The 17,665-nt window shown below is 42.5% G+C and overlaps 1 protein-coding gene across 3 annotated transcripts in view; it reads right to left on the reverse strand.

Moving 5' to 3' along the window:
• The window catches only part of SFI1 (SFI1 centrin binding protein), a 26,499-nt gene extending 10,088 nt beyond the window's left edge, over positions 1-16,411 (reverse strand). For all 3 annotated transcript variants that reach the window (XM_066562432.1, XM_066562433.1, XM_066562431.1), the window contains exons 1-22: positions 16,052-16,411; positions 14,955-15,026; positions 13,276-13,383; positions 13,024-13,118; positions 11,409-11,526; positions 10,658-10,760; positions 9,652-9,808; positions 8,719-8,880; positions 8,233-8,303; positions 7,435-7,527; positions 6,970-7,067; positions 6,606-6,687; positions 5,491-5,669; positions 5,180-5,255; positions 4,332-4,427; positions 3,821-3,897; positions 3,077-3,179; positions 2,502-2,598; positions 1,390-1,550; positions 922-996; positions 564-638; positions 28-204 (exon numbers count right to left, since the gene is read on the reverse strand). In XM_066562432.1, coding sequence (XP_066418529.1) covers positions 28-204; positions 564-638; positions 922-996; positions 1,390-1,550; positions 2,502-2,598; positions 3,077-3,179; positions 3,821-3,897; positions 4,332-4,427; positions 5,180-5,255; positions 5,491-5,669; positions 6,606-6,687; positions 6,970-7,067; positions 7,435-7,527; positions 8,233-8,303; positions 8,719-8,880; positions 9,652-9,808; positions 10,658-10,760; positions 11,409-11,526; positions 13,024-13,118; positions 13,276-13,383; positions 14,955-15,026; positions 16,052-16,218 — 2,442 coding nt within the window. In that variant the 5' untranslated portion in view covers positions 16,219-16,411. The remainder of the gene's footprint in view (positions 1-27; positions 205-563; positions 639-921; positions 997-1,389; positions 1,551-2,501; positions 2,599-3,076; positions 3,180-3,820; positions 3,898-4,331; positions 4,428-5,179; positions 5,256-5,490; positions 5,670-6,605; positions 6,688-6,969; positions 7,068-7,434; positions 7,528-8,232; positions 8,304-8,718; positions 8,881-9,651; positions 9,809-10,657; positions 10,761-11,408; positions 11,527-13,023; positions 13,119-13,275; positions 13,384-14,954; positions 15,027-16,051) is intronic.
• Positions 16,412-17,665: the final 1,254 nt, after the last annotated feature.

Raw genomic sequence — 17,665 nt, forward strand, 5'->3', positions numbered from 1 at the left:
GAAATATTTCTGAGCAATCTCTCTCACCTCCAGCTGGGGCTGAGGATGGAGCTGTCCCTGCAGCTGTTTGATGCCAGCAGTGTTTCTCAAGGCACAGGTTACACCTTCTCTCAAAGGAGTTGTGTGGTGAACTCCTGTGACTTTTTCAATGCCATCTTTCTTCTCCTGCTGCCCCTTGGCAAACCTGAGCCAAGCATCAAATACCTGCAACAGGAACAATGAGAGCTGTGAGTACTGCACACCCAGGTTCCAGGCCAGGGACTCCCCCTGCAGACAGCAACACCCTCCCTTCCTCTGGGCAGGAATAAGCAGAGCTGCAGCAACAGCAGGACACTGCCATGATGACAAAGGGACAGAGATTTAAATCAGCAGAGACCAGATGGGGAAAAATGTGAATATTTTTTAATCAGCTAAGAAATTTTAGGGAGTTTTCCAGCATCCCAAAATAACATACAGCACCCCAAAGAGGAAAGGAAACAATTCAGTGTGCACTCTGCTGCCTGCAGTCAAATCTGCACATCATCAAACTCACTTGCCTGCCCCAGCCCTGCACAGCCCCTTACCTTTCTCTGCACTGAAAGGGACCAGTGCCACAATGCTTGCACTGTCTTCTGCTTTTCCCATTGCTGCTGCAACAGCTATTAGGGGAAAAAAATGCACAGCAACCAGGTTAGGAGTTCACATACTCAACATCAGGAACACCAGCCAAAGCACCAAGCAAGGAGGAAGTGATGGCAGAGCCAGAGCAGAAAACCCTCAGTTCACCCAGTCTATGGCAAGGTGTCTCTCATGCTAGATGAGCCAAAAAATCCTGAAAATGTTTAAATAAAGTTTTCTTGGTCCTTGTGTAAACAGAACATGAAGGAGAAGGGAAAATGACTAGCAAGGAGCTAGGTGTCTACCCAGGGCAAAATTCCTTACCCGAGTTTTCCAGCAAGAGAAGGAAGCAGAGCAAAGTCTGTGAGTCATTAGTTCATCTCCCCTCCTCTGCAGCAGCTGCAAGGCAACCAAAACAGTGAGTCACCTGCAGACAAACCCCATTTATCTAGACAAATGCTATTAGAACAGCCAGCAAACAGCCTTTATCACCCTCCCTTTGCTCTGTTGAGGCCAGCCTCAATACCCAAGTGCCCTACAGTGTAACCCCATGTGCAGACAGCTACAAGCCCAGCAGGGATTTCATTTGCAGTTAGCTCAGGTTGTTTTGTTAAGTCTGTTACTTCAATCAGTTCCTTCAGGCAGGACACAGCCATGCTCTTTCCTCCTCAGTACACAAAGCTGTCATGCTCCTGCTCAGCCCAGACTGCCATTCCCTTCACCAGGGAGCACAGTGTGTTCCTCCATATCCATGACTTCCCATAGGCTGGGAAGTTTGCTGATCCTTCCCACCTTTTTCCCAAGGCACTGCTGATGATAATGTTTCCATTTCACCAGGTACTTCTGGAGCAGGTGCTGCTGGTGGTGCTGTGCTGCCCTGCGGTGCTGAGCCCTCAGCATCAGAGAATCCCTCATTAATTCCTTCCAGTGCAGGAACAGACTCTGTAAACGCACTGTTAGGGGAAGATAAATTAATTCATGTACCAAAGGGAGATTATTAATCTCAGAGTATCAAGTGATCAGCTGCTCTTCCCAACTGTTTCAATACTCAACTTGGACAACACTCAGCACAGACAGTATTCAGTATGGGAAGAACTGTGAAACATTTCATCTAACACACAGGGAGCTGTGACTTGCAAGTCTTCCCTGCTGCCACTGATATTGTTTACAACCTCTAGGAAAGCCCTCTGTGCTTCAGAGTCCTCATGCCAAGAATGTACCATGGCACCATGAAAATGCTTGGAGTTTGAGGGTCTTTCAGTAAGAATTACTAAAGAAAGACTGAAGCAGCAATTGATAAGACTACTTGTATTGCCCTCAAAACAGATGTCTGAGGTTCTCAAAATTAGTAATGGAAAATTCCTTTGAGGAAGGAAGTGTTACCATCCGTTGTATAGCACAAAGAGCAAACAGAGAAACAAAAGTAACACAAGCAGCATTCAGCAGATCACTGGAGTTCCAATTCACTCTCCATTCTGTGGGGACATCCTTTGTAACAACAGACCATCCAGTCACCTCATCTGTACAGATAACACAACACTGTCACCCTGGGTTTTTAAGATTTTCTAAGCCTTCTGATGTTGACATTCTTGTAGTGAATTTTCTCACACACTTTCTGTAAATAACTCATTGTTTTGCATTCCTTTATAGAAGAAGAGAGAGTTGATAGACTGTTGGTTTAACCAGTGGCATTGGAGAGGTGCCACTGTCACCCTCCAATCCACTGTCACTTTTAGAAAACTATAAATGTTAAGAGTCAGAAAATAAACGGCCCTTTTTTCTCTTTCACCTTGAGAACAGTGTGAGCGTGTGTTCTTTTGTGTCCTATAGCGACACAACACACTGCCTGTGGCTCATTCACAGACAATGAGGATTTTTGATAGTTCAGCATGTACATCACTCACCTAAATCCAGCTGTTTTCTGGCCTCCAGCACAGCTGTCACCTTCAGGTGGCGGTGACACGCTCGTAGCCAGGCTGTGTCTCTCCACTGCAGCAGCACCTGAGGGTACAATGCAAACAGGAGCTGGGACACAGACTGGCACTGCAGTGGAAGGGGACACAATGTACTCCCCCATCACTGTAACAGAACCATTTCCACCTCATTCTTCACATAAGGCTCAGCAGACAGAATTTCCTACAAATTAAATGCAGAATATTTCAGAGGGTCCCCTTGGCATTTTCAAGGTGTCTCTTTCATCCATCCCCTCCCTGCCCCACTCACCAATATTACTATGTTGTATCATGCTACTGGTTTTTCCTTCTTTCTAAGGAATGAGAAGAAGGAAGAGAAAAACCCACGAGCTTACAGAGACAAGTTTCAGAGACACCTGTAAAAACAAGATGAGACTCCCACTTTGCAGATCTCTTTTAGTAGTGGCTCTTAGATTTAAGCTTTTGGTCCTTCTAATTGTATTATCTGACCCCTGCCTGAACCAGCAGCTGTACTGAGACCTTGGCACCTGCTGTACAGATCCTACCTTTGACAGGATTGCTCTCCTGTAGTGCTCATCTGCCCGAGTAGCTGCCTCAGATTCATGTATAAGAGCATGAGCATTTTCTCTCCACGTATACACCACCTCTCTGAAGGCAAAAACACACACAAAAGTTAAAAATAAAATCCATTAAGAATGATTCTCACTTGTTCAATTGGCACCTTCCTACTCACAAGAGAACAAAAACCAGCTGCATCTATAAACTCAGTTGTGCAAATCAACTTCTGCCCCTTCAGGTCTCTGCTGAAGAGAAGGCAGAGCAAAACAGAACACAGTCTGAAATCAGCAGTTTCAGCTGAGCCAATCAGGCTCTGCAAGTGACTCAAGCAGTATAGCATTAAAATAAGGCAACTAAATAACTACAGCCAATGCAATGTGATAATATCTTTAATCACTCTCCTCACTGTAATGCAAGATAGGCTCTGCATCTTCCAGGCTCTTTAAATACAATAACAGATGTAGTTAATATCATAAATGATGATGTTTGCTGTCTGATGACTCTTCCAGGACTAAACAGAAATTTAAAAAATATTGAAGAAAACAGATAGCAAACAGGAAGAGGTTGATTTCTTTTAGCTAGATGATCTTCATGCAAAGAAACAGCAAGGCATGGCAGAGTCCACTCCCAGCACCAAACATTCAGAAAGTTGCAGAGGTGGCAGTGAAAGGAAGGAATGAATTTGACTGCAGTGCAGTCACTTCTCTCATGCTGCCTAGGCAGAGGCTCACCGCAGCAGCAGTCCAGTGTGATGTTTCTCCTTCTCAGCTACTCGATACAGAATGCACTGTATGTTTTGTTGGTAAATCTGGAAAAAAAATAGTATTGAGAGGTAAAATTTACCTCAACTGTTAACACCTGTGAGGAGAGGAAACATCTAGAAACTCTTACTAGCATCTAACCAACTCTTAGTAACTCATAAGTAGCACTGGCAGTAAAGTACAGGGGGAAAAAATACAACCCACTGCAATCAAATGCTGCTTTGCTGTAGCAAGCAGTCACTACACAACAGTTAATGCTAGCTGTGATACACCAATGACCAGTGCTACAAGATTACCTTGGTCCTTCTGCTCCAAAAAGCAATGCAAGAGCTCATACAGTCCTACATACAAGAGCCTCCATTCTACCTTGCTCATGTGGTGTGTGTGTGCCTCCAATGAAGCAGTGTGGGAGCTCTTCAGCTCTCACTGAAATGGTACAGCACACACAGGTAAGTGCCTCAAAAAGGCTGCTCCATCCTACCTTCCAAGCTGCCAAGGTCTTGCCCAGCAATACATGTTGATAATGCAGGTCTGCCTGCACCAGCTTCCTCCATTTCTCACGCTTATGTCCCACATACTAGAGGGAGGAAATGGAAAAAAACCAGAAGATATATACACATGAAGAGGGGAAAACAAGCAATGGCAGAGAGAGGAGGGAAAAGGACCATTTCCATTCTCTGGAGAATCAATCTTTCACCTTGCTGTACCAGCTTTTCACTCAACCTGGTGCTGCACTCTGCTGTGTCCCCAAAAGGCCCAGCTGAGGTGCTTTTTTTTCCTGCCCTTTGTAGGAATCCTCTTGAAGACTGATGTAAACCACTCAAGTTAACAGGTCTGCACCAACATAGCAGCTCCAACTATAAAATTTCTCACAGATTTTCAAGACATGCTGCAAAGCATATCTGGCACCTCATATCATGGTAAGGAAAAGGGGCACACATGAAAGTATTCTGTGTTTGTGACATCCTGTGACACAAATACAGGTCATACAGAAAGGCCTGGCTGCAAATTTCTAACTTTTGAGAAGGACAAATCTAGTATTGGGCAGGGACAATTTCATCACACTAACTCTGATTACATCCCCAGGTACATCTAAACCATATTCCTATTCTCATCATATCTACATACATGAACAAAAAGAATTCTCTCTTCTCCCTACACAGTTCCTGTTCCACTCATACACCAAACTGGTTTTATCCACATGAAAAGGGAGGAGAGCTTGGGAATGACTAGTGTTTATTTTAAACAACTCAACTTCTAGCCATATGAGTACAAGCAATTCAAGTAACAGGAAGGCTCATGCTCTTTCCCATCTGCTAACTCTCTCACCTCTCTCCACTTGTTCCAAGTCTGCTGCAGACACTTTGAACAGTGAAATCTTAACGCTTCTGTCTCCTTGAGCCTCCTATAAGAAAAATAATTATTTGTCCTAAAACGCAATCCATGTTACTGGACACTTCCAGCACAGATTTGAGTCCACATTTGTTATTTTCAGTAATTCACTTACTGAAAGACAACTTAGTAGACTCCAAAGCACAAAAAAGGAGTGAGCAGTGAGCACCATTGTGAATTAAATGCTCTCCAAAGTAGGTTGCCAGAGAGCCAATCCAAATCATTCGCTGTTTCAAAATAAATCTTACTCTGTTTCTCTCTCCTGAGTCTTCTGTTTCCACAGAGAGAAGGCCTTTAGCAGCAGCTGGTTACTGTAGTGCTCTCCTGCACGAGCCAAGCCCTCCTGCTCCTCCAGACGTGCGGCTGTTCTTCTCCGCCAGCAGGACCAGCAGCAGCGCAAGAGCCGCCCTTGGAAATGGAGCACAGCCTGAGATGGAGGGAGGGAAGGTGGCAATGAATGCACAGCACAGGCAGCCGCAAACAACAGGAAACACCTCCTTAAAGATGGCATGCACAGAACTGTCCAATGTTTGTTTTCTGAGATTGAACAGCAATGGACACACCACCAAAGCCCCTCTGTGGTGAGGCTGTGTAACGTGCTCTGCAGGCACCTGTGTGCATGTGGGTGGAGGAGCTGTCACCAAAATACAGCAAGCCAAAGAGAGGAAAACCACAAGCTGATAAATAGCATGTGAAGGACTCCTAAGGACTGATAAGTTCCAGAAACCAGTCCTGTTGAATGTACAAGAACTGATAACCTCCCTCCACCAAGGATGAGCCATATCTGCACAAAGACACCCACACGTGCTACTGGCAGCTTGGAGTTCTGTAAGAGAGCATGTAAAGGCCACAGTGGCTGCTGCATGGGAAGACTCCAGGACTATATACACATATATATATATATACACACACACACATACATACACACACCCCCCTTAAAAAATGAAGGGCCCTGTATAGAACGTTATGGACACCTACCTAGAAGCAGCTAATTTCTCAATATAACCGTGCACTTCTTAAATGACTGGGATTGGTCATTTAGTATTATTATTATTATTTCAACAAAGTAACTATAAGACTGTGTGAGACAGAGAGAGCACACACACTTTTACAGGGTGAGGGAATAAGTGAATGAACTATGTGAATGGCAATCCTCTAATAATAACTTGTTTCTATTATTAACAAATAACTTAAAAAAAGGTGATCAATAAATATCAGTTGTAATCTCTTTCCCCTGACTTGATCCCTCACCAGGGAAAAGGGAATTTACACCAACTCTATCTCATGCTAACTCATATTCACAGACAATGACTATGAAATCATCCCCTCCATTTCCTAAGCAAGATACAAGAGTTAAATTTACCTTGTTCTCCCCCATTCGATACCCTTGCAGCTTGCAGGTCTTCAGCAGCCATGTGTCAAACACCTGTCTCATCAATACTCTCCTGGCAAGCAAAAGAGAAAAGTGTCAGCACACAGGAGACAATTCCTTCAGAAAACATATTGGTCTTATGAATGTCAGCTGACTAAATAAAACTCAGAGCTAGGCTTAACCAATCTCCCTGTTAGCAGGAAGCAGGAGATGCAAATTGTTCATTACTTACAGAAAATGTCAGAGCAGCTGCCATCAAGTCATGTCCCCAAAGGTATTACCATACTTAAGAAGAGAACCAAAGGCCCACAGATTCCCCATCTGTACAAGTCTGTATCAATATTTCTCTGCATACCTGTAACGGGCATGAGCCACTGCTGTTAAGGCCTGCTGCTGTTCTTCCTCCTTCTCTTCCAAACGGGACTTCCAGCGGTTCCAATACTTCTGCAGCACCTGAAGTAAAATAAGAAAGACACAAAACCCCCCAAAGACATCCAGTGAGGAGAAGAATGCAAATAAATAAATTCTTCAAGTCCTAATGAAACTGCATACTGCAATGGTTGTCTCCTGCACCGCTTCATATACCAAACTTTTTAACCTCCTACAAGTTTTTCTGCTAAAAGAAAAAATCCACCATAAACACAGGGAAATGAAAAACTAAACATATCTAAGAGTGGCAGTTGACTCACACAGATTTTCCGTGGTTATCAGTATTTAAGAACAAAGTCACTGCTGTAACAAAAAAGTACTTTGTAGGTGACAGTGGAGGTCAATAGGACAGCTGAAGACAAAGTGACACAAGAACCAAAGTCAAACTCACAGTAACTCGATGCTGACAGGATGACAGATTTGCTCTCATTCGCTGAAGACGAGTGTCCAGGACATTCTGCCAAAGACCCTTGAGGCCAAGTTCCTGTAACCACAAGAAATAAACACAACTTTCATTTGTAATCCAAATCAGGTAATTTAGAACCGATCTACAACCCTAGAATCCCTTGAGTGGGGGCAGAAAATGGTAAACAGCATTATGAGAGCATCCTACTTCAAATCACTAATCATCCTGCTCTTATAATCACTATTGTTTTCACTTCACAATCCAAACCAGTTTATTGGTATTCTTTTAATGACCAATACTGATCCAACCTTGAAAATAGTTCAGTTCCAAAAAGCTGGAGCCTTGCTTGTGCCCACCTTTCAGATAGCATTCAGGGATTTATTTTTTCTTTAAAAAACCCTTAAAACCTAAACAAAACCCCAAAACATCAACTACTTGAACATGCAGCAAGCTATCTTTGGTCTCATGTGAAAAGCAGCATGCACACATTACTGCAGAGAAGAAGAATTAATTCTTGTAGCAAACAGCACAACAAAAAAAAATCAAGGGGTAAGGCAATCTCGTGGAATAGCAGGGAGCAGGTAACTCAACACCCTCAAGATTAATCTACTTCACCAGTAGTGAAGATCAGCACAGTTTCCCCATTTGGATTCAGTTGGCAAATTCCAGAATAAATAGGAATTTAGAAACCTGGTGTATCTCCCACCCAACACCCTCTCACCACCGCCAGTGCTAGAGAGACACCCACAGCCCCTCACACCCAGCACATAACAGTGCTCTTACCAGCAGGTGACTCTTGTAGTGCTTTTCAGCCAGCTCACACTGCTGAGCCTCTTCCCCACACAGCACAACATCTGTCACTGAGTTAAAGTTATGTTTCACACAGAACAACTTTCCCCCACAGAGGGGCACTACATCTCCATCTAAATTTTCTTCCATGTTTGAACATCCAGCACTCTTATCTGCAGAAGTTTTGACTACAGTCAAACTTTTAGATTTTGCTGGCTTATTACAATATATTTCTGATTCACTCTTAAGTAACACCCATAAATTATCTTCTGCAGGCTCTAATATACTCTTATACAGCTGCTAGCACACTGTAATTACAACAGTTTAATGAATTGTTAGTGTGGCATTACATACACATAATGACAACATGTTTATTGTCACTCAGGCTACTGCACAACGTTCCTGCTTATTAACTGGATCTTCCCCCTGCGGGAATGCTCCTAACAGGGCCTTGCTAGGGACTAAATCCAGGCTGGATACAATGCTTCCAGTGTGCAAAGGCTCTCCACAAGGCCATCCTTGCTGCTCGTTTTTCCAGGTCCCTCCCGTGAGCACGCATTCTTCTCCTGCACTCCCATGCCAGCTGCCAATCGGAGAAGCAGCTCCGGAGCCTCCTGCTCCGGTGGAACTCCCGGGCCAGCTCTGCAAGACAAACACAAATCACTCATGGCTTGTTCTGTCCCAGGATCATTCGTATCAGATGAGGTCCTGGCATCTGAGCCACTGGCTCACAAGTGACATGAGCTCTGACACTGAGCAATGGTTACAAGAATTCACATTGACTCTCAGCTAGAGACCACACTCTTCCTATTGATCACAAAGGCAGTTTTAAAGCAGTAACCTGCTGTGCTGACTTAAGAGAGGGAAGGTAGGACCATGTATTACTTGTGCAGCATACTCAAACCTGCTTACATTTCAGCAAACTCCTATTACTAGTTCCTACACATCCAAGCTAGATTCTTTTCCACTGCAACCAATCAAAAAGCAACTCATACAAATATCTGAACTCATTCCCATTCAAGAGAAGAAACAAAGGAACTGGTGTAACAACCTTTACCATCCTATAGGAGTTGTGATTTGACTGATTATCAAGAAAATCCACAGACTGACTGATCAAAGTCTTGAATACATCCTTCTCACAGATATCTCAATCAAAATCCAAGAGACAATATGCACGTTTTCATCAAGGGAATTACAGAACATTTTCTTTTAAATCCTGTGGAAAGCAGGTGATTTTCCTGACAATCCAACATATGAGCTAAGCCAGGCCTGTCACAGTGTACAGCCCAAGCTGCATCTCATGACCTGGGTGGGCAGAGACATTGCAGTGCTTCCTAGAACAGAAAAAGCCACCACCATGCCCTCAGCAAAGGGGTGAGCCCTGTTCTGTCCCACCTCCCCACTTTCACTCACCATTCTGGCGTTTCTTTACTCTGTGGAGGTTCAGGTATCCCAGCCACGCTCCCATGCATCTCCTCAGTTCCCAGTGCTGATGGTGAGTTACTGCCCTGGTGTCCTTCTGCTTTTCATTCTGCGTGTGTAAATACAGCTCTCGCCACTGCAACCAAGCCTGAAGGAACAATTAAGGGGCAAGGGCAGTAAGGGGAAAAGCCAGACAAGATTAGGGAAGTAGAAGAAAGAGGAGGAGAGGAAGAACACACATGCAATAAGAAATTCCATTTAAGTTCTAAAGGTGAAAGCCATGTGCAATGAGGTCACCCCCCAAAAAAGGGGAAAAAACCCAACAAAACCCAAACAAACACCAAAGGAATGTCAGCATAGAAAAAGTCAAAGATGTTTTTCACTCTTTTAAATACTTTCACACTTTTTCCCATTAAAAAGAACAATATAATACTTTTGCCAACAGGTTTTCTTTCAGATTATTTTCATATAAAAGGGAATCCCATCATGAGATACTATAAGACTTCCCAAGTCACAAGTTTCTTTCCTTAGCAGAATGCTGCCCTAAAACAGTATTGTTGCATCATATAGTGCAGGTCAAATTAAATACCATCCTTTCTTTTTAATGAAATGGACAAAAAGCCACAGTTTCAGTGAAAGAAAAAAAGAAGCCCATGCTGTTTTCACTTCAGCTAAGATCAACCTGGACAACACTCTCAGTCATCTGATTTAGTTTTAAGTAGTGCTGCAAGAAGAAGGAAGTTGGACTTGATGCACCTTGAACTCTGACAGGTTTGGTGCTGTAACCACTTCCCTGGGGAGTCTGTTCAGGGACTGACCACCCTCTCAGGAAGATCCTTTTCCTAATGTCCAGTCAAAACTTGCCCTGGCACAGCTTCATTCCATTTCCCCATGTCCTGATATGATATTCCATCATTAGTACTGCAATTTTCAACATTTTCACATGTGTGCAACTTAAACATTAGAAATGGCAGTAGCTGAAGCTCCTGAGACTTACTCGAAATTGCAGGCTCTGGGCCCAATGCTGCAGAGCCAAAATATTCATTTTATGTCCAGTGCATTTCTGGTAGTGTTGTCTTCTCCACACTGCCCATGAAATGCTGCCAAAACAATGTTACAGACAAGTTCAAACACAGGTGCCATCATTTGGTGCATGAAATCACTTTCATCTGACTGGAAAAAGGTATGAACAACAATCTTCTCAAAGAACCACCAAATGGTTTGGGTTGGAAGGGACCTTAAAGATCATCTTGTTCCAATCACCTGCCATGGGCAGAGACACTTTCCATTTACCACACTGCTCCCAGTCCCATCCAAACTGACCTTGAACACTTCCAGGGATGGGGCATCAACATCATCTCTGGGTAATCTCCAGATTTCAGTGCTTCACCACCCTCAGAGTAAAGAATTTCTTCCTAAAATTCAATCTAAATCTACCCTCTTTCAACTTAAAGCCATTCCCCCTTGTCCTCTCACTGCATGCCCTTGCAAAAGTCGCTCTCCAGCCTTCCTGTAGGCTCCATTAGGCATTGGCAAGCTGCTGTAAAAATCTCTCTTAAATTCAGTCTATGGATGTGCCAGAAGAACTCACAAATCCCAGAAAGCAAAAGAATTCTTAAACAAAAATCAAACACCAAATGAAGTCATGGTGTGACTTTTTATCTTTTAGGAAAAGACAACATAACACAGATAACAGCCAAGGCGTTATAGTCCCAGTGCCTCTCTGCCTGTTTGTATTCCACCCTTACCTCAAGCAGCTTCTTCTCCTGAATGCCAGTGCCACAGCCTGCATCCCATGCTTTGTCCTTTGAACATCAACATAAACCAGCCAGTGCTGCCAGGTCCTGAGCAGAGTTTGCCTCTTTGCTGTGCATGACAAAAAACGGCAGCATCTTAAATTCTGTCATCTGGCAAATCTCAACCACTCCATCACAGCTCGCCCCCGACTCTGCGTCCTCAACCTGCAGGGACACCTTGTGGAAAAGCCTGAAATGACAGCGACCCTCGCTCTGCTCGAGGGTGTCCCAGCGAGAAGCCTCAGAATCGCTGACAGCACGGTCCGAGCACTTGTGCAGAGCAGCGTGAATTATCGGACAATGGCCCATCACCGCTCTGTCTTCAGTGCTCAGGGGAAATAACTGCAGAACAATAGTCAGCATAACACTCTACTGGGTAAGAGTTAGAGGATTCTCTTTGGTTTGTTAAAAAAAAACAAACGTGGATCAAGTTCATCAGTTGCTTTTCAAGAGTTATTCTCTCCTACAAGCAGAGAAATGAACCAGAAACAAGTCAACTTTATTTAGCAGGCTGGTCATGCAGCTAAAAACAGAAGTGGTGTCACAAATTCCAGTTTACCACTTAGTGCAGCACACTGCATATTCTCCTCACAGCAGGTTGGCTTGTCACAACTGACACCACTAAAGCAACGTTATTAGAAAAAACTCTCATTGATTCCATGCCACTTCACACGCACACATAAAGGAACCCCAGACTTTTCTTTTTTAGGATTTCCTAGTGAATCCAGCATTAACCTACCTTGATACAGGTCACCTTTTCCTATTTTTGACCAAGTAACACACAGCTTCTGCTGTAAATACTCTGGCCTCACTCATTAGGAAAGAGCTCTGGACAGCCTGTCAGTTTGTGTCCAAAGGTGCCAGTCTCTAGGACATTCTGAGGCTACGTTCATGTGCAAAGAGAGCAGTTCACCTCCTCTGCAAATCAGCACAGAACAAAACCTCAGTATCCTCTTTAAACAAGGGTCAACTCCCTTCAGCAAAACATTCCCTGAACCCAGGAAAGCTGCTACCAGTAGAGACAGTTCTAAGTCAAATCCCTGGCAGAGCAAAGAACCTACACAGTAAGACCAAAGGCACTTTAAAAGTTTGGGCTTCTTTCAATTGCTAGACACAAGCTGGAAGGACCAGTCAATAGATATAAAATAAGTGCTGTTAAAAGCACAGGGAATTGCTATCTAATGCTTATAGCAACAGCTGATAGAGAATTCCAGTAAAACTTTTGATCAAAAAACATCTACTTGAAAATATATTAAGTAAAAAAACCAAACAACCATACAAAAAACCAACCAAAAATCAAGCCACCAGCTCAAAAACTACCAGTGCAATCCAGAGCAGATGGAGAGGCTCTTAAGCTTATTCACTGGCATCCCTAAATAACTATACAGCTACACCCCTATAACAGAACCCCCTGCCATCTGCTCCTGCAAGCACTGCACTACCACGGGGTGGGGGAGCTCAGGGTGCAAACAGGCACAAGGGACACAGATTCTGGTAAAAAATTCCCTGTGCATGCTCCCATCTCAGTATGTCCCCAGACACTGGTCATTTCCATCTCTTCACTTACCATGAGACTCTGCAACATAATTCTTGTTCCTCTTGCCTTGCTGTTGGCATACATAAGTTCTCCAAGCCTTGAATATCAAATTAAGGAGTAAATGCCTGAAAAATGAAAGTACCATTTAGTGAAATATTAAAATAAGCAATGAAAAGATTGCTCTTGGCCTAGATGTACCATGGATGGAACTTGCTCAGTGGTACTAAAAACTCCCTCAGAAAATGTCTCATACACAACCCAAAGGGAAGTTATTTCTCTAACCTGTAATGGCTGTCTGCTCTCAGGCTGAGCTTCTTTTCTCTGCAAACTGTCCACTGCTCCTTCCACTCTCCAAAAGTCTTTTGAAGAATCTTCTGATCATAGAAACATCTAAACAGTTGAAAGATTTGGGCAGAAGAAACGTCATACAGGTTTCCAGAGTGACCACAAATCAGTTTCAATGAATATTACACCACCTCTTCTCCAGGCTTGCCTGATTAGCCTAACAACATCTAATTGCATTTAAAACCACTTCCCTACTGTGACACTTGATTTGAAGACTCCATGCAATCAGTGCAAGAAGCAATCACTCTACTGACTGTAAACACTTCACATAAAGGAATAAAAGACAGATGTGTTAACTTGTCAAACATCAGAGTATCAGTTGACTTGAGACCTATGCACATCTTTAGTCCTCAGTTCTGTGTTTTACTCTAACAACCAGAACAGTAGATAACAATACATGTATTTTCCTTTCTAATCTTGTCCTTTGCTATTTTAACACAAAATATTTTATATATATAAATAAATACAAAAGCTACAGCAGATTTTGTAACGCTCTGATGTTTTTATCATGTAATAACAGCAGAATTAGGCCCAGAATACCTAGAGGTCTCTCAGTGAAACATATCTATGCTCTCACAAGCTGCAATTTACAGCCACCTACCCCGAGCCAAGCTGCTAAGTCATTCCAAGCACTCATGCAGAAAAGGAAAAAAGAAAAAAGAAATGAGCTATATGTTATTTTTTGGACCTGGTGTATTAACAGTATTGCACATGCACTAAGAGGTATCACAGCTATGGAGAACTGGGGACTTCTGAATCTAGAAAGGCAATTCATTATTGCTTGTGCTCCTTGCTGGTCTTTATAAAATCTATTTCCCTTAAAAAATAAATTCATCATTGAGCAGAATTGATAGCCAAGGTAGTGCCAACTCAGTAGATGGGACAGGAGGAGTGGTGAGGTTCACAGGACCAACTTCCAACAAAGGCAGAAAAAGAATATATTTGATACAGAAAAATGGAACTGAATGACTGAGGACCTGATCTTATTCCAGATGCAAGTCTTCCCACTGGGAACTACTTCAGTTCCCAAGGGTGTGGTCAAGCAAGAATGAACATGCAAATTAATGCAAAACAAGGAATGAATAGCAAAGCATGGGGTTTCAGCAGCTCACAGAACACTGACAGCAGAAAGGAATTATCTGCCACAGGTATTTCCAAGTCAGACAGATACCAAACATACACAGATATACATTAACAACAACGGTGCAAACAATAATAATTCATGATCCATGTGGGTCCTTTCCAACTCAGAATAATCTGTGAAATCTCTGTCATCATAACTTTGGGAAATAGTTAAATTTAAAGCAGGTATCCCAGTCACATCCCATCATTTATATGCACATACTGATCAACTTCATCAAAACACAATTCCTATTAATTTGGTTAATAGAAGTTTAACCATGATTATTAAAAACAAACAAAAAAAGCAAGAGCAAGAAAGGTACCCAAAGAAAATCTTCAAGTGATCTCAAAATACATACAAATATTTTCTTGGCAGCCAGTACTCTCTTAGCCCAGTGGTAAAAAAAACCCCTCAAACATACAAAATGCAAAACAAAAACCAAACAAACAACAAACAAAAAACCTCTACTTTTGAGTTCTGTAATTTTATGTACCTGGCTTTGGAAGGGAGAACTTGTCCAAATGTCATTTTTGCCCACAGATAGAAAAACTTCCTTGCTAGGTATCTGGAATACAAGGAAAGATTAGTTGCTTTTGTACTCCTCCTCTGCAAATTCCCAGGGAGTAGTGTAAATAGGAATTTTTATTCTAGTTCAGTAATAAAAGTAAGGGTTTTCAGAGATCAATGCATATATGAAATGTTCAGACCCTGAAATTAGTACCTGTAACACAGCACTTCAGAAAGGATTAAGAGGCCCAAGCATCAGTGCAAAACTTGAATTGGGATGTATTCCTTTAGGAATGCTGGGTAGCCAAGATGCCTTCCAAGCAGCCCTGCTCCAGCCCGCGGCACAGCTGAGCAGGGTGCCCTGGCTGGCTGGGAGCCCCTTCTGAGGTCTCAGTGTGTGACATCACTGTTCCCCCAAGTCAACCAGCTGAGTCAGAATACCTGAGCCAATCTAATGCTTGGCCCTCCCTGAAGCCAGCAAATCTTCCCACCTCCCCTCAGCACTTCCACATCTCCACGAGTTTCTCCCAGCACCAGCTCAGCTCACTCATGTGTTACTGTGACCCTGCCACCCTTCCCCTCTTTTTCCCCAATGGATTCCAGAGTTAGCTGGCACAGGGAGGGCCCCAGTAAGCACCAAGGTAATTACCTTCACAAGGTAATTGGTTAAAGCACACAGCCAGGAAGGGGGGCCTCACTCTTTCAGTAGGTCTGAGCTGCTCAGCCAATGATGGGCTTTTAGTCTCTACACAATTACATCCCACCTTTGTCAAGGCTCTTTTAACAAACAAAAGAAGCAAATAAAAAACTCTAGAAGAGAGCAAGAAGAAATCATGACACCTGGCAGTGTACCAAAGAATACTGTTAAATAGCCATTTTTAAATTTGCCTTTCAAAGTAAAAAATACATGAAATCTGACTGTCAATCCTTGTCCTCAAGATACCACAAGGCATCCTCAGAACTGTCTGCCATGGCCATGAACTAAAACTTCTGCTGCAACCTGCACTGGTACCACTGAACCCAGACACTTCCAGGTCTGATCCCCTGCTCCACTTAGTGAAAAATATGTTTTGTACTTATCACCTGCTTTGGAATTTTTGTAACATTCTTCTTTGACTCTGGGTATACCCATCTTGACCTGGCTTGTCATGACCTCTGTCCTGAAATTCATGCGCTGCAGACAGGGGAGCAACAGATTGTCCAGCTGCATGAACTTGATGCTCAGGTGGTTGCTGGATTTCATCCATCATCAGGGATTTTGAACTTTAAAGGCAAGAAGAAATATTTTGTGGAAAGCTGTATTACCTGCAAAGGAGTGGCATTATTTCAATAGCTTGGTCTGTAACAAAGGTGTCTAATCAAACACAGAACATGACAGCTGTGAAATGCTAAACCATTTATTGTTTCTTTATCAGGTGTTTTTCAGTACCTGGAATTTTAAACTTTCCCCAACACAACCAGGAAGACACATTTCAGTGCCACAGACAACTCCTTTCTCCTCTAAAGCTGAAATGAGAAATCACTGAAATGCATTTGTGTGTGCACACAGGGTGTCTTGAGAGAGAAGCTCTGGTTGTGGTTTTCTGCTTTTTAGTCTCAAACATATCAAGGTATTCTGCCTACTGCTGATAAATTCTCTTGAGCACCAGTGAACTGAAGTGAGATTTCCATTTTAACATAAACTGCTCTTTTACTAGCTAGAAACTACTTCTTTCCTAGTTTTGTTCATATTTTAACTGTGTTTCTCCTTAGAAAAAAACAACTCAAAATCTCTTCCTGTTTTTACATATTAATCGTTAAAAAACAAAATTAGACCTATTTTTCTATCACACAGTTTACTTTCACGTGTAGTTCTAATCTGAAAAATAACAAGTGTGTTTTTATGAATTCTAAATATTTTTTCTTTGTAATTTTCTGAAAACAAGGATAAAAAAAAAAACCTATGCAGATAAAACTTGCTGCACCGGTTCCATTGAAGCTTCTTTCCCAAAACAAATGCTGCCACCACCCTGAAAATTTGCACATTAGAAACACAAACACATTCTTGAGTTCCAGAAGAGGCAACAGAAGAGGATAATCTGAAATCTCACCCTAATGATCTCCTGAACTGAGCTAGGGAAAACATGGCTGCAGCCAGAAAAAAATGTTGTTTTCACTAAGTGACTGGAAGAATGCAAGTTTCAAAAGTTCAGCTGAATAACCACTACTAAATACAAATCACTGGGAGGAAATACAGTATTTTTGGCTTGTTCCAGCAGGCTGCAAAGAGTTAAAAATAAAAGTTAATGGAAGAAAACAAGACCTGTATTTTGTGTGAGAAATTCTTTTCTATAAAATATTACCTGAATGTTTTCTGAAAGAGGTAGACCCTGTCCAGCACACAAAATAATTCACATCAAGATGTGCAGTTAAGGCAACTCTATGCACGTTTGAAGAGGAGTTTCAGGCACTTTAAAATTGTTGCAAAACAGTCTTCAGCACAAGTTCTTGTACACACCTCTTAGGCCCAACTCCCTTTGAAACTATTTCATCTGCCCCAAAGATAAACCTGGTCTGACCACAGGCAATGACAGCCTTACACAAAGGAACTGAAAAAATCAAACCTGGGTAAAACATGCGGAAGTTTTGTATGAAAGCCTAAGGTGTGAGAGCAGCTAGTGATTTTCCAACATATGTACTTTGAAACAGATTATTTCT

Source organism: Molothrus aeneus, chromosome 18, assembly GCF_037042795.1.
Source record: "Molothrus aeneus isolate 106 chromosome 18, BPBGC_Maene_1.0, whole genome shotgun sequence".
Classification (NCBI taxonomy): domain Eukaryota; kingdom Metazoa; phylum Chordata; class Aves; order Passeriformes; family Icteridae; genus Molothrus; species Molothrus aeneus.